Here is a 14,585-nt window from a genome sequence, read left to right as displayed (position 1 = left end):
CAATGTACTATGTAATATATATATCGTACAATCTGTTGTTTTTCAACTTGTCTTTTTCTTCTTGACTCGTTTAATGATGTAATTTTTTTTTTCTTTTCGATCTTTAATTTTTAATCTTTAATCACTTTATGATCAAAGAAATTTTATCACGTTTAAAAAATGAATTAATATTTATTAATAAAATTAATATGTTCATCAGTCTATATGAAATATACACTGATATATAAAATTTCATAATAAAAAAATAATTAAGATATATTAATATTTTTTTATTATATATATTCTTAAAAAATAATTTAAAAATATAATTTACTTGTATATATACATATATATGTATATTATAAATATATTTCCTTATTCGTAGCAATCAAATATTGCCTGGATTGCTGTACATTACTTCGATGTATCTATATTACTTCGAAATATTAACAATAGATTTTTTAAATTCATTAAACGAAACATTAATTCATCTAAACGATTTCAAATAAATGTTCTAATAAAAGAAAAGAATATTGCTTCGTATTATCGTTTGGATTAAGAGTTATGGCATTAAATCAAGAATTACAAATGTGCATCCCTATACGCGTCAACTTAACATTCTGTGGTTGAGTATCCCCATCTTTATTTCAATTCCATGCTCACACACAAGCATGAATCCTAGGACTACCTACCTATACATATATGTGTATGAATCTCTGGTACGCCTGTTGTTGCTGCGTAACCGTAATCTCAAACCCAGCGTTTTATCCTCCTAAAAACTTTAGTTTCACCGTTTATTATTATCAATAATTTTTTACGAATTTATAAAAAATAAATTGAATATTATTTTCCGAAATTTATAATATTATTAATGATATGATAAAAAGAATAAACAATACATGAAAAAATAATATATTGTTTCACAAATGATCGATATGGTGGAGGCGCTGGGTTCGAGGCTATAGTCGGGAAGCCGTATGCGCATGTCACTTCACTTGGACGATCTCTTTCTGTTGTGGCATCTGGAGGTGAGTGGTTGTTCGTGGTTTACGCACAGGAGTATAATCCGTCGATTTTCTTACCGAAAAGGTAGCATCGGACGTCAGGTACGGAATAAAACAACGATCAAAATACGGATAAAATGTGTTGTGAAAACAGTTTTACTAAAATGTTATTTTTTTTCGGTGAATTATAAGATTAAAAAATGGGCGCGTGGTTGATAGCTATATTTGCCGGCTGTTCGAATACGGACCACATGCTGATCTTGTTAAAATTGTTTGTCATATCGTTCAAAAAATATGTTGAATTTAGCGATTAATTGTTAATTATAAACAAAAATTTTGTTAATAAACGGTACAAAACGATTGAATAATTAAATGTGACTTTTAAACTATAAAAATTAGAAAAAGCAAATAACCGGATGCAGTATGGCGGTCGCTTGTCAGAACTGGAGAGTTACGGTCACAAGTTCAGGCATCATTGGAATTGTAGTGAAAAATCTTCGTAATCTACGAATTTTTTAAAATATTAACAAATATAATTTTAATTAATAATACATTGAGAAGTAGTTGTATATATTACTTTTTTGTAACATAGTATCAAGATACACGATACATATACTGGAAATCGTGTGCAATGACGACATTGTGGGACGATTTTTCGCCAACAATGGAGATTGCTTGCTGATTTTCAATGTAGTGGATCGTTAAATCAGTCATTTTTCTTTTTTTTTTTTTTTTTTGTTAATGTTAAAATATCTATTGCCGTGTCAAAGTGGTAACAAGTGAAAATTATATCGAAGAACGATAAGTGATAAACTTGATAATTGAACAATAAACTATAGCAATTGCATAATATACCGCTTTTTATGTGTTTGTGATAATTTATCAATTTGTTAATATTTTTATTTCTTTTTTTTTTTTTGTATTAAATTAATATTTGACTTGCAATATTCTAATATTATAAAAATATATTATAAAAATAGTGAAATTATTTATAATTAAAATATATATTATTTTTAAAACGCGTTTGTAAATAATTAGTATAGTGAATATGTACATATATAGCTTAATTTCGTTTATTAGAAATTATTAAAAATAATTTATAATAGCATTGTGCAACAGTAAGCGTCAAGCAATTGTGGCAACGCTGCAACGTTCTTACCATGTACAAAATGGCTGCTAGTTTCGTTCTCGAATATTCAGATACCGCCACGTGGACCTTAACTCGGACACCTGCTGCTTCCTTAATAAAAATAAACGATGATTAACTCGAATTAATTTTTTTAAATAAAATTTAGAGTTCAAAACAATTATTAAAAAAATATTTTATCATAAAATAAGGTTGAAATATTTTATTACATAGATATATGAATGCAATCTTTATTAAAATTGTTTTCAAAAAAAAAAAAATTTCATTTTATTTATTATTTTTTAATAAATAAATTTTATATTTATTTCAGAGTTAACCAGTAAAGTCTCGTAAAAACTTTATCATGGGTAAAGAAAAGATTCATATTAACATTGTCGTTATTGGACACGTCGACTCTGGCAAGTCTACCACTACTGGTCATTTGATCTACAAATGTGGTGGTATTGATAAACGTACCATTGAAAAATTCGAGAAGGAAGCCCAGGAAGTAAGTAATTAATTTTTACAATATTATATATATTTTAAAAAATAAGATATTTTTATTATAATTTTTTTATTGTTATTAATAATTTTTTTTCTTGATACATATGGTGATGATTATAATTTTTTATTTGAAATAAAAATTAAGAATTTTATACGTAACACATTTTAAAATAAAATTAAATTAATTTTTAGATGGGCAAAGGATCCTTCAAATATGCCTGGGTATTGGATAAGCTAAAAGCTGAACGTGAACGTGGTATTACAATTGATATTGCTCTGTGGAAGTTCGAAACATCAAAATACTATGTTACTATTATTGATGCTCCTGGACACAGAGATTTTATCAAAAACATGATTACTGGTACCTCTCAGGCTGATTGTGCTGTGCTGATCGTTGCTGCTGGTACTGGAGAGTTCGAAGCAGGCATTTCAAAGAATGGACAAACTCGTGAGCATGCTTTGCTCGCTTTTACTCTTGGTGTGAAACAATTGATTGTTGGTGTTAATAAGATGGACTCCACTGAACCACCATATTCTGAAACCCGATTTGAAGAAATTAAAAAAGAAGTGTCATCTTACATTAAAAAAATTGGTTACAATCCAGCTGCCGTTGCATTTGTGCCAATTTCTGGTTGGCATGGAGATAATATGTTGGAAGTTTCTTCAAAAATGCCTTGGTTTAAGGGATGGACTGTTGAACGTAAAGAAGGAAAAGTTGAAGGAAAATGTCTCATTGAAGCGCTTGATGCTATTCTTCCACCTACTAGACCTACAGACAAGGCTCTCCGTCTTCCTCTTCAGGTAGATTTCTAAATAAAATGTAAAAGCAATCAATTTTTATTTATTTTTTATGATGATATCATTATTTGCTCATTCGCGGTTTCCACCGGAAAATTTTATTATTTAGTGATGGTTAGAGATGTCTGATTAAAATAAAATTTTTTAAAATTATGTTTGTATTAAAAAATTGGTAATATAAATAGTATTAAACGTGATTGCAGGACGTATATAAAATCGGTGGTATTGGAACAGTACCAGTTGGTCGTGTCGAAACTGGTGTGTTGAAACCAGGTATGGTTGTCACATTTGCTCCTGCCGGTTTGACTACTGAAGTTAAATCTGTTGAAATGCATCACGAAGCTTTGCAAGAGGCTGTTCCTGGTGATAATGTTGGTTTTAACGTCAAGAACGTATCTGTGAAAGAATTACGTCGTGGTTACGTTGCTGGTGATTCAAAGAATAATCCACCTAAAGGTGCTGCTGATTTTACTGCACAAGTATGTATATTATGAAATGCTAAGAATTAAATAATTTTGCAAATTTTAATAAAATATTATTTATCAATCGGCACAATGATGAGAATTTCTAAACATCATTCGCGGTTTCCACCGGAAGATCCTTAGGATCTATTGATGGTTGATGGCGTCTGAGTGCTATTTTAAATTAATATAAATTTTAATATAAATTAAATAGATAGAAATATATAAGATATTTATATTTATCTAATTTTTTGTAAAGTTATTAATATTTTTTATTTTTATTTTAGGTTATCGTATTGAATCACCCTGGTCAAATCAGCAATGGTTATACACCAGTACTGGACTGTCACACTGCTCATATTGCATGTAAATTCGCTGATATCAAAGAGAAATGCGATCGTCGTAATGGAAAGACAACTGAAGAAAACCCGAAAAGCATCAAATCTGGAGATGCTGCTATCGTTATGCTTGTGCCAAGCAAGCCCATGTGCGTTGAGGCTTTCCAAGAATTTCCACCTTTGGGGCGTTTCGCTGTTCGTGACATGCGTCAAACGGTAGCTGTTGGTGTTATCAAAGCTGTAACTTTCAAGGACGCTGCTGGCAAGGTCACCAAGGCTGCCGAGAAGGCCCAGAAAAAGAAATAACTAGTTTCCGTACATGTGTATCGCCAGATGGGCTTCGGCGTATAGTAGCTGAAGTAGTTTACCTTCTTTCTTCACGTTTCTCGCACGAGAGCAACGCTACATTATTGCCATTGGAGACTGAAATATTTTCAACGAAATCGCGACTAATGATTAAGAGTAATAAAATCGGTAAAGAATCGCGACGACTGGCATTCATTGTGCATGTAATTGCACGTTCGCCATATTTTTTTGATATTCGTATATTCCATTTATCAAAATGGTTACTCCGTCACTTTTCTCACCGTAAAGAATTTCGTAGGAAAGGTAAGAATGATCGACAATGGTATAAGCAATGCTTTTCTCGCTTCGCGAGTTCCATGAGAAAAGAAAGTGAACTATGGAAAGCTACTTGTAATATCTGTTTCACATGAAAACATCAAAAACATAATTTAGCTCGGCTTAATTATATTTTCTAATTATTATACGGAAATAAATCCTATATCTGCGATATTCGAAAAACATTCATTATTATTTTTTTGCCGTCATTATTAATTAATCATCGCCATCCTTATTGTAAAATGCTTCATATTTCTGATATTATTTGTAAAAAATTAATTGAAGAATATTAACAATTTTTTAAATTTTTAACTATGAGTTGGGATACATCGATGTAAAAAAAAAAAGATTGAATAATAGAAAAAGAAAAAGTAGTAGTTCCAATACGAATTTGGTTGGGAGAAAATGGGACCTGTTTTTTTATTACTTTCCAATTACCTGACTAGGTGAGGAATTGAACTGCTATACTATATACACAACATTTTTCTACGATATATGTCTTTACAAAGATTTACCTTATCTTTTTACACATTATATGTTAAAAGAGTATGTGCGGAAATATGATCTGCAATGGTTCAACACTTTTATCCGCGATTTTCCGATTGAAATTGGTTAACAACGGTTTTCTGTACATACGTATAAATAACAATAATAAAAAATAAAGGAGCTACGGAAACATTATATTGTGTCATATTATTATAGAATCCTTTATTCTTAGAAATATATTTTATATTTAAGTATCAAAAGAAAAAGTTAAAATTATAAAATACTATTTATATGTAAGAATTTATTTTCAAAATTTGTATAATTAAAAATTTTTTTTTAAATTAAAAATAACTGTATTTGTACAAAATATACATAATTATATATTTAACAATAGTATCGTATAATTATTTTTCTAAATAAATAGTAAATTTTCTATTCTTTAATATCTATAAAAACTTTATTTTTCTTTTCATTTTGAAAAATACAATGAAATTTAAGTAAATAATTATTTAAAAATTATAGTAAACACATTCTCATATATGTATATATTTATGTATATATATATATATATATGTTTTCTAGTATGTGAATTTTATGAAGAACAGCTGTTGAACCAAATATGGCTGCTATAAGGAATGGTTTGTTGATATGTTCAAATTTTCTTTCAAGTAATGCAAATTTTATAGCCTATAATGTAAGTAGAAATAAATTTTTAATCATTTTATTATAATTATATTTTTTCTTCTTATATATAAAAATTAGATTCTCATACAATTTATTTTTATTACATTCTTCATTTAGTTTCAACAAATACGTAATAACAATATTGGTCGCTGGATGATTCGTGATAATAAACGAAGAAAATTGATAGAAAAATATGCACCTGATCGATTACGATTAGTAGCTATGAAAAGGAATGATATTTTACCAACTGAATTACGGGTATATTATATGTAATTTATATAACCTTAAAAATATATATCTTAAATCCTGTATCAAGAAATTTATTTTATAGTATTTAAATAACATTATAGAAATTATAATATATTTACATTATTTTCAGGAAATTGTTAGTAAAGAAATAAATGAAAAAATTCCTCGTCAAACTGCTTTAAGACAAATAACATCACGTTGTATATTAACTTCTCGTGCACGTGGTAATGTTCTGAGATGGAGAATATCACGAATTATGTTTCGACATTTGGCAGATTATAATAAACTATCTGGTGTACAACGCGCAATTTGGTAGAAAAGTAAAACTTTATGTTAGTACTTTCATAGAATAATTATGAAATAAATACAAAATATTTTCATTATAGTAAAATAAAAGATTGTTAAATAAATATAATGTAAAAGTAAAAAAACATAGGAAAATTATCTTATTAAAAAATAAATTAACTTAATTTAAATAATATTTAAAAAAAATGTTTTCAAAAATTATTTACTTAACAAATAAGATAAATTAAATATATCTATTGTTTCCTAATTCTAGACATAATGAAAAATAGATATATTATATTATAAATTAATCATTAATTATTTATTTTTTTTATTTATTTATTAAAAATTTATTAATAAAGATTATATTTTATTTATTATGTTATTTATTATGTTTCCTAAAGAAATACTTCAATAAATCACTGTTTGAAGAATCATATAAATAAACAGAAATTTAAAATTCTTTAATGTCAATTATATTTTAATTTATACACAATTTTATATATAAATTTTAGCAATATGAACAAATTTATAAATACGTAATAATAAATTATAAAGAAAACATTTTTTTTTAATTTTATTAAGATTTATACAGAAAAAAAGAACAATCATAAGAAAAAATATAAAAAATCTGACAATTAAATAGAAATAAATAATCGTATATTTATAGAAATCTTTTTTTTTATAATTAAATAAAGAAGTTTTTATATATATATATTTTATATATTTTATATATATATATATATATATATATATATATATATTATATATTTCTTTTATAATTAAATAAGTCAAAGAAAAATAAATATTTTAGCTTAAAATTTTATATATATAAAATTTATGAGATTTATGTACATAATTCATGTTATAAGTTCATAATTATTTTTTACTGTTTAGCTTACTAAGTAAGCGTGTAAAATTAGTAGTATAAACGTTTATCTGATCAGGCATGTATGGCGCAGGTCCGAGTTTGTAGTTCAGTTCTTCTGAATCGAGAATCTTTTCACGCGGTAGTGTACATTGACATACTCGAGCAGTGGATTCTTTTTTAATCTTGTTAAAATTTGATTTGTTGCATTCGATATCATTATTCATAAACCACATTCTTCAAAACATCAAAAATATCAGAATCATGAATGGCCGATTCATGCGCGCATATACAGTAAGTATTTGAAATAAAATTTTCTAAAATTAAACTTGAATTTTTTACAATAATACATTTTTCTTTAAATATAGAAAAATATTTTTTTAATATTATTTTAAAATATATTACATAATTTTATTATTATATTTCAATATTATTCTAAAAAAAGTTATAATAAAACTGTATTTACAAAATAAAGATAAAGTATGAAGGAACGATGTAATATGTTAATAATTTTTTTATACGTGAAATATTTTCAAAAATTTTAAAATTATTTGTTTAAACAGCATGCTATATTTTCTTATTCTTAGTGCAAAATTAAAATTTCGGATGATTTCAACAATCACTAATGCAAGGTCATTTAATTATAAGTAAAAAAATAAAATAGTAAAATAAGTATTACGTCACAATGGAGCACAAGTTTGACTTCACAATAACTTTTTGTTCCATATCTTTTGACTATTATTCTGATACAAAATATCTTTTATTGTTTCCTAAATAAATGCTTCAATAAATCACTGTCTCAAAAATCATATAAATAAACAGAAATTTCAAATTCTTTAATTATTCAATTATATTCGATATTTATTGTTTAAAAAAAAAGATGAAAATTTTATTAAATAAAATTAAAAAATATATAAATGTATAATTATACTATTTTGTAGTATAATGATTAATCTTTTATAAACTTCATATCTTAGAATATTTTTTTTGATTTCTCGCCAAATAGATTCCATGTTGAGTATGCAAATTTCTATCCTGATTAAAAATTTTATGATTGAAGTATGGATATTTTTAAAATTGAAGTCAATGGTTACACATCGAATCAATTCATCCAAGTGTATTTCACATGTTTCGATATATATTTCAAGATTATGAATTTTGCAAATAATTTTTTGCCCATGGCTTTCAATTATGAAGATATATTTAAAGTAATTATAATCAATAGGCATCTAGTGTATGAATTACGTTTGTATTTCGAAATTTTTATCAATATAAGTTTAATATCACCCTTTTATTGAACTTATTCGATAAATGATATCAGTTATCTATTGTTCTCAACAGTTTATTAACTAGCAAGAATACATCCCTTATCATCTCGCCTAGTTTTATTTTTGTTTTAACTTTGTCGTATTTTTAATATTTAAAATATGATTAAAATATATAAGAAAAATTAGCATTTTTATTTAAAAAATTGGTGCAGTAACTTATTATGATCATGTAGCAAAAAAAATTAAATCTTATTACATCAAACCTACCCTATTTCATTCGCCATTATTTTTATACCATCGTTAATTCACTCTAATTGCGTTCAAGAATATTGTTATTCAATTTCTCTTTAAAAATATAATACAATAAAATATATTTGAATGAAATATATTGTAAATCGAATCTTGGCTTTCAATAATTCTTTAAAAACAGAGAATATAATGTAAGGGGGAAGAAAATGTCGCAAATTAACAAGACTTTGCAGTGTCAACATTGTTACTTTGCATCCTAGATAAACACAAAGTCACCTCCTTCCTGGAATATAATGCATCATTGGGATCGGTTGTCTCAGAACATGCGTCATACCGTTAGAATGTCCACAATGCTTGATAATTAATTGCACTACCACAGGTTTTGTAACGATGCTATACTTTCGCATAGACGTGTAATAGGCATATAAATCTATTGAAATTTATCGCTTAATTTTACGTGGGACTTAACGTAATGCAACCTTTTCATGATTTCGAAAAATGAGACATTATTAATTCATGTTTCTGAAAAGAAGAAATATTCATTCAGGATGCGATAAAAATATTAGCTCGTACAATATTTCATCAAAGATGCGTGACATTAATGAAGACTTTAGTATTTTATTTAAAATTAAAATATTAAATAAAAAAGGAAAAAATTATTAATTTGATTAGTAAAATCGCAAGAAAAATATAATTAACAAAATTTAGAAGAGAAATAATGAAAAAGTAATATTATTACCATGTAATGTATCGAGGAAAAATGAAAGATCCAAATGGGAATACGCCCATGATTACGTCGTATCTATTTTTTTTGTCATTATTGTTGCTCTTCTTGATGGGCGTGGATGTTTCCTCCATTCCATATTAATAACATTCTTTTTTTTTTCTTTTCTGAAATTAAATTAGCCACTTTTATCACTTTTTAATAACTCTTCACAGGATCATTGGTGACACATTTCAACAGTATTAGATGCACGATGTAATATTGTAAAACCTAACATGCATTCGGAGGATCAAATCCAACTTATGATGTTAAAAACAAAAGATGGTTTGGATGAAATACCGAAAGGTAAAGGCAGAGGTTCCAATTTGAAGATATGGTCCTCTGTCATATATCATAAGAATGACAATGATATCGAGGACATTAGCGCGAATCAAGAGAACGATTTGTCCACCAAGCGATCTCAAGGAGAACGAAATTATTTCAGAAATAGCGAAGTGAGAATTTATTCATTCATTCGAAAAGGAAATGATTTAAATTTTAAATGATCTTATTCGCAAGTTTGTTCGTTTACTTACTTAGGCATTAGAGAATTTTCACTGTGCAATCGGCCCTGTTTTAAAGGCCGCTCAAATATTCGGCATGTTCCCAGTATCTGGAGTTGGATCTTCGTCGCTATCAAAACTTCAATTCAAAATATTTTCATTTCTCACTATCTATTCAGGTTTCATCGCCTTAATGGTTTCGTTTATGACGATTGTATCGATGATACACATGTTGAAAACTTTTAACGCCAATACATTTCAGATTCGTGGTAAGTGAATAATTTAAATCGTATATATGTTGCAATAACTATACACGATTCAACGTTTGTCTTTTTAAAACTGATATAAGTCTAAGAAAAGAAATGAATTAAACTAGTTTTAGCTACGATTAATATCTTCGATTTATTAAATATTCTAATATTAAAATTTATATATATATATATATATATACAATATGTTCTAAATATATATACAAGATGTTCTAAAAATATTCGTAAATTAAAAATTTCTTTCGTTACGATTTTATTAACGAATCATTAACAGAAAATATTGGCCAATCACAGAGCATGTAGCCTAGTCGAGCTGCGACAGTTGGCTACCTGTTGCCGATGATATAAACAGATCCAAACAACATATCTCGAAAAAAGTGTGAAATTGTGAAAACTCAGATATCTCCAGTTTACGGATGTTCCAACATTCTGTGAAACTTCTATTCCATCACAATTTTTCATCAAAATAAATTGTTATAGAATTCTTAATGTCAGAGTGTTGTGCTATTTAAATGATAAAATATTTTTTCTTTATTAATTCTAAATTATGAAAATGTACATGAAATGTGTATATAAAATAATATTGACTTTTGAATCTGGAATCGATGATAATTGCGTGAGACATTACGTTATGTGACATTCCTTATTTTTTTTGCGATGGATTAACGCGATAAAAACGAAAGAGGATAACCTATCATATTTCATCCCAGGTGGCTTAGGCGCAGCGACAGTCGGTGCAGTGTTCTATGGGAATAGTCTGGTGGGCAGCATCTTATTTTTCTCATTATCGTCACGCTGGGTATCTCTTCAATACGAATGGAGAGCCATGGAACGATATATAGACAGGTCGATATCGCGTTCGTATAAGCAAAAGCTTGCTATTATTCGTGAGTTTGCTGATCGCGTTGTTTGCCGCTTATCTGCTGTACACGCGAGCTTTAGATACCCATTAATCGTCCAGGAAACTACGATAATTAGTTTATTTTAGCGTGCAAATGCAATACCGCGAGATTTTCAGATAATCATATCCTTGATTGCAAGTTTTTTCCTTGAATAGAGAGAAAATCGCTTCTTTTCTTTTTTAAATGCTTATTTATCATTTTGTCCAGGTAGAGAAAGAAATTTGTTATTGATTCAAATTTCTCAAAAATAATACGTGATAAAATATAAAATAAACATTTCATTCGTCTTCCTGATCCTCAGCAATTCGACAGAACCCACACGGCTTCGATGGAAATTTTTTATTATAAGCACAATAGTGCTGGTTTTGTCTCTTATAGAACATGTTCTGAGTGTATTTAACAATATCGATGGTTATGAGTGGAACGAATCAAATTCGACGTTTCACAACTTCTTGGAGATATACACATTACGATCCCATTCGTTCATTTTCGACACATGTGAGTCATTATTATTTAATAAAAAAATGAAATCAAATTATCGAATATCGAAGGAACAATGTCGCTATTTAATCAAAGGCACATTTGTTTTCAGTGAATTATAACTTTGTTTACGGTTTGTATGTCTTTGTCGTTAGCAAACTAGCGACTTTCACATGGAACTTTACAGATTTATTCATCATGCTTGTAAGTCGAATAATTTTCTCATAATTATGCATCTTACAATTTATTATACAAAGAGTAATTTAAATAATTATGTTCACGTTGATGATATTATATTCAATCTTCAATTAATTCATATTTGTGTGAATTTTTAGGTTGCTACTGGTTTAGCCGAAAGATATAAATCTTTGAACAAGAAATTAGCAATTACGATGACGAAATGTCAAACGGCATTTAACTGGCGCGAACTTCGGGAGGATTATGCCATATTGAGTTGCATTGTCAAAAAAGTGGACGATCACATTTCTCCAATAATCCTTTTATCTTTTGCAAACAATGTATACTTCATTTGTCTTCAATTATTAAACGGCCTATCGTATGTATATTATATAAAAATATATAATAATAATATTAAATTGGCATTTATGATTGATTTTGTTTCCTAAATTTGAATCTATCATTCATCAAATTTGATCCTAGAACGCAAAGATAAAAAATATTCTAAGAACGAACTAAAGAAACTACAGAAAATTTTATCTTAGAATATTTTATCTTCTTACATATGATTCATTCAAATCAAATCGATTATGCATTAACTTTTATTCTATTTTTGTTTTAAAGCATATCAGATGAAAACAGTGTATTGAGCGAGGCTTACTTCTTTGGTTCCTTCGCTTTTCTTATCTGTCGCACGTGCGCTGTTACCTTACTTACTGCTAGAATACACGATCAGAGCAAGCAAGCGTTACCTTATTTGTACAATTGCTCGACATCTAGTTATAGCGTCGAGGTAAATGTACATTTATATCTGTGTATATCGTTTTTTTTTTTTTTTTTGAGAAAAGAATACATCGCAAGAAAGAATATATGTAATAGAAATTAAAATTTTTAAAGAAGAAATCGAATTATTATATAGACTGTTAACTTAATAAAAATTTCTAAAAATTTATTTTGATGCAATATATTATAAAATTCTATTTTTCTATTCGCAGGTTCAGAGATTACAATATCAACTCGCGACAGACGATATAGCTTTAACTGGATTACGTTTCTTCTCTATCACAAGAAATTTTATGCTTGCGGTAAATTTATATTTAAATATATTTTTTGACATAAAATATTTAAATTAAAAAAATAATTATAAATTAAATTAAAAATATAATTATTTGAAGGTGGCTGGAGCAATCATAACATATGAAGTAGTACTTTTACAATTTAATGGTAAATAAGAAAAAATATTTAAAATTAATTACATTATACTTACTATTACTATTACTATTACTATTACTCTAATTGTATTTGTAATTTTAATTTGTAATTATATTTTTGATAATATTATTGCTGTAATTTATGTAATTAATATTTTTTTCTTTTTTAAAAAATATGAAAGAATATATTTCAATGGATTAAATTCAATTAATAAATTTCTAATGATTTTTAAATTTTCATCGCATTTTAATTTTTATTAATTTTCATATATTTTAATTTTTTAAAATTTGTTATTTAATTATAATTGTATTGTTAATCGTGTATCGATATGTTGTACAAGATTATCATCCTTGTAAAATCAAGAATGAGAATATCTATATTTTTTACATAAGATATATTGTAATTTTGAAAAAGAAACGATGGAAGTATGTTAATAATAAATTATCATTATGCCGTATCTTGTTTGTAGTCGTACGTCAAATGTATAAACAAGAAGAATAAATAGTAAAAAAAGAATAAAGATAGCGTAAAAATATTGAAATCTGTAATATATTTATTTTCAACGTCGCACAGAAATCATAAAAAAAATAGTATAATAGTAGAATAAAAAATAGTAACGAAAGGATAGATTAATAAGAATTGATCACTAGCGGCATCTCTCGAGTGTCATATTTCTTTAAAGTTAAAATAAAATAAAAATAAGAATTGAAAATGAATACCATCTCATGACTATTTTTAAAAGTACGATTTTGGCACTTCGATAAGTTAGACAGCAATCGAAAATTTTTAAGATTAGCACCATCTCGCGTTTAAATACCCGAATTTCCGATTTGTTATTAATATAATAGGATATTCGCGAAAAGATATTCGAATTCATGTGACACCATAAAAAGAAGATCAATATTGTAAGAGAAGGTTAAAAGATACTATAAAAATTATTAATTATTCAGTTTTTACTAAAAATTTCCACATTTTATCTTTCTCGCATAATATTGCTTTCTTTTATGACATCACTCGAATTAGAATAGCTCTTTGCACATTCTGCTATGCTAATAACAAATTGAAGTTTCGGATATCCAAACGCGAGATGGCACTGACAAAAAATTTCGATCTAACTTATCGATGAAATGTATTTCATTATCAATTAGGATAGAATTAAAAGAAATGCAAATAAATATAGATAAGGAAACCAAATAATAATTTAGTTTATCTATTTGTTTGATATTTATACATTCAGGAAACAGATCTAATGTCTAATTAACTTTATCTTTTTTGTCTATTTTATTAATTAAAATCTTAACATATGTTTTGATTATTTTGATAAAAGTTTTATATATTTAATACATATGTATTACATTT

The 14,585-nt window shown here is 26.8% G+C and overlaps 3 protein-coding genes across 6 annotated transcripts; all 3 read left to right on the top strand.

The window, feature by feature from the left end:
* Positions 1-514: 514 nt before the first annotated feature.
* Positions 515-5,512, top strand: LOC108003308 (elongation factor 1-alpha). Of its 4 annotated transcripts, none has more exons than XM_062075394.1 (5): positions 515-1,466; positions 2,441-2,617; positions 2,806-3,414; positions 3,615-3,890; positions 4,160-5,512. In XM_062075394.1, exons 2-5 carry the CDS (start codon positions 2,474-2,476, stop codon positions 4,514-4,516), a joined length of 1,386 nt encoding a protein of 461 aa, XP_061931378.1. In that variant the 5' UTR covers positions 515-1,466; positions 2,441-2,473; the 3' UTR covers positions 4,517-5,512. The 4 variants fall into 4 exon arrangements, with proteins under 4 accessions (XP_061931378.1, XP_061931377.1, XP_028525299.1 ...); XM_062075393.1 differs by having other exon boundaries at positions 515-2,321; XM_028669498.2 differs by having other exon boundaries at positions 712-1,007.
* A 188-nt stretch (positions 5,513-5,700) lies between these two features.
* On the top strand, positions 5,701-6,681 carry LOC108003303 (small ribosomal subunit protein uS14m). Its single transcript, XM_017065466.3, has 3 exons — positions 5,701-6,011; positions 6,119-6,259; positions 6,381-6,681. The coding sequence occupies exons 1-3, from the start codon at positions 5,937-5,939 to the stop codon at positions 6,564-6,566; spliced, it is 402 nt and encodes a 133-aa protein (XP_016920955.2). The 5' UTR covers positions 5,701-5,936; the 3' UTR covers positions 6,567-6,681.
* A 657-nt stretch (positions 6,682-7,338) lies between these two features.
* Positions 7,339-13,767, top strand: LOC108003288 (gustatory receptor for sugar taste 64f-like). Its single transcript, XM_017065455.3, has 10 exons — positions 7,339-7,697; positions 9,860-10,138; positions 10,224-10,455; positions 11,166-11,301; positions 11,659-11,855; positions 11,950-12,041; positions 12,173-12,393; positions 12,639-12,807; positions 13,010-13,099; positions 13,190-13,767. The coding sequence occupies exons 2-10, from the start codon at positions 9,920-9,922 to the stop codon at positions 13,244-13,246; spliced, it is 1,413 nt and encodes a 470-aa protein (XP_016920944.1). The 5' UTR covers positions 7,339-7,697; positions 9,860-9,919; the 3' UTR covers positions 13,247-13,767.
* Positions 13,768-14,585: the final 818 nt, after the last annotated feature.

This window comes from Apis cerana, linkage group LG5 (assembly GCF_029169275.1).
Source record: "Apis cerana isolate GH-2021 linkage group LG5, AcerK_1.0, whole genome shotgun sequence".
Lineage (NCBI taxonomy): Eukaryota > Metazoa > Arthropoda > Insecta > Hymenoptera > Apidae > Apis > Apis cerana.
The sequence above is the reverse complement of the archived record's forward strand: the minus strand, read 5'-3'. Positions and strand labels throughout refer to the sequence as shown.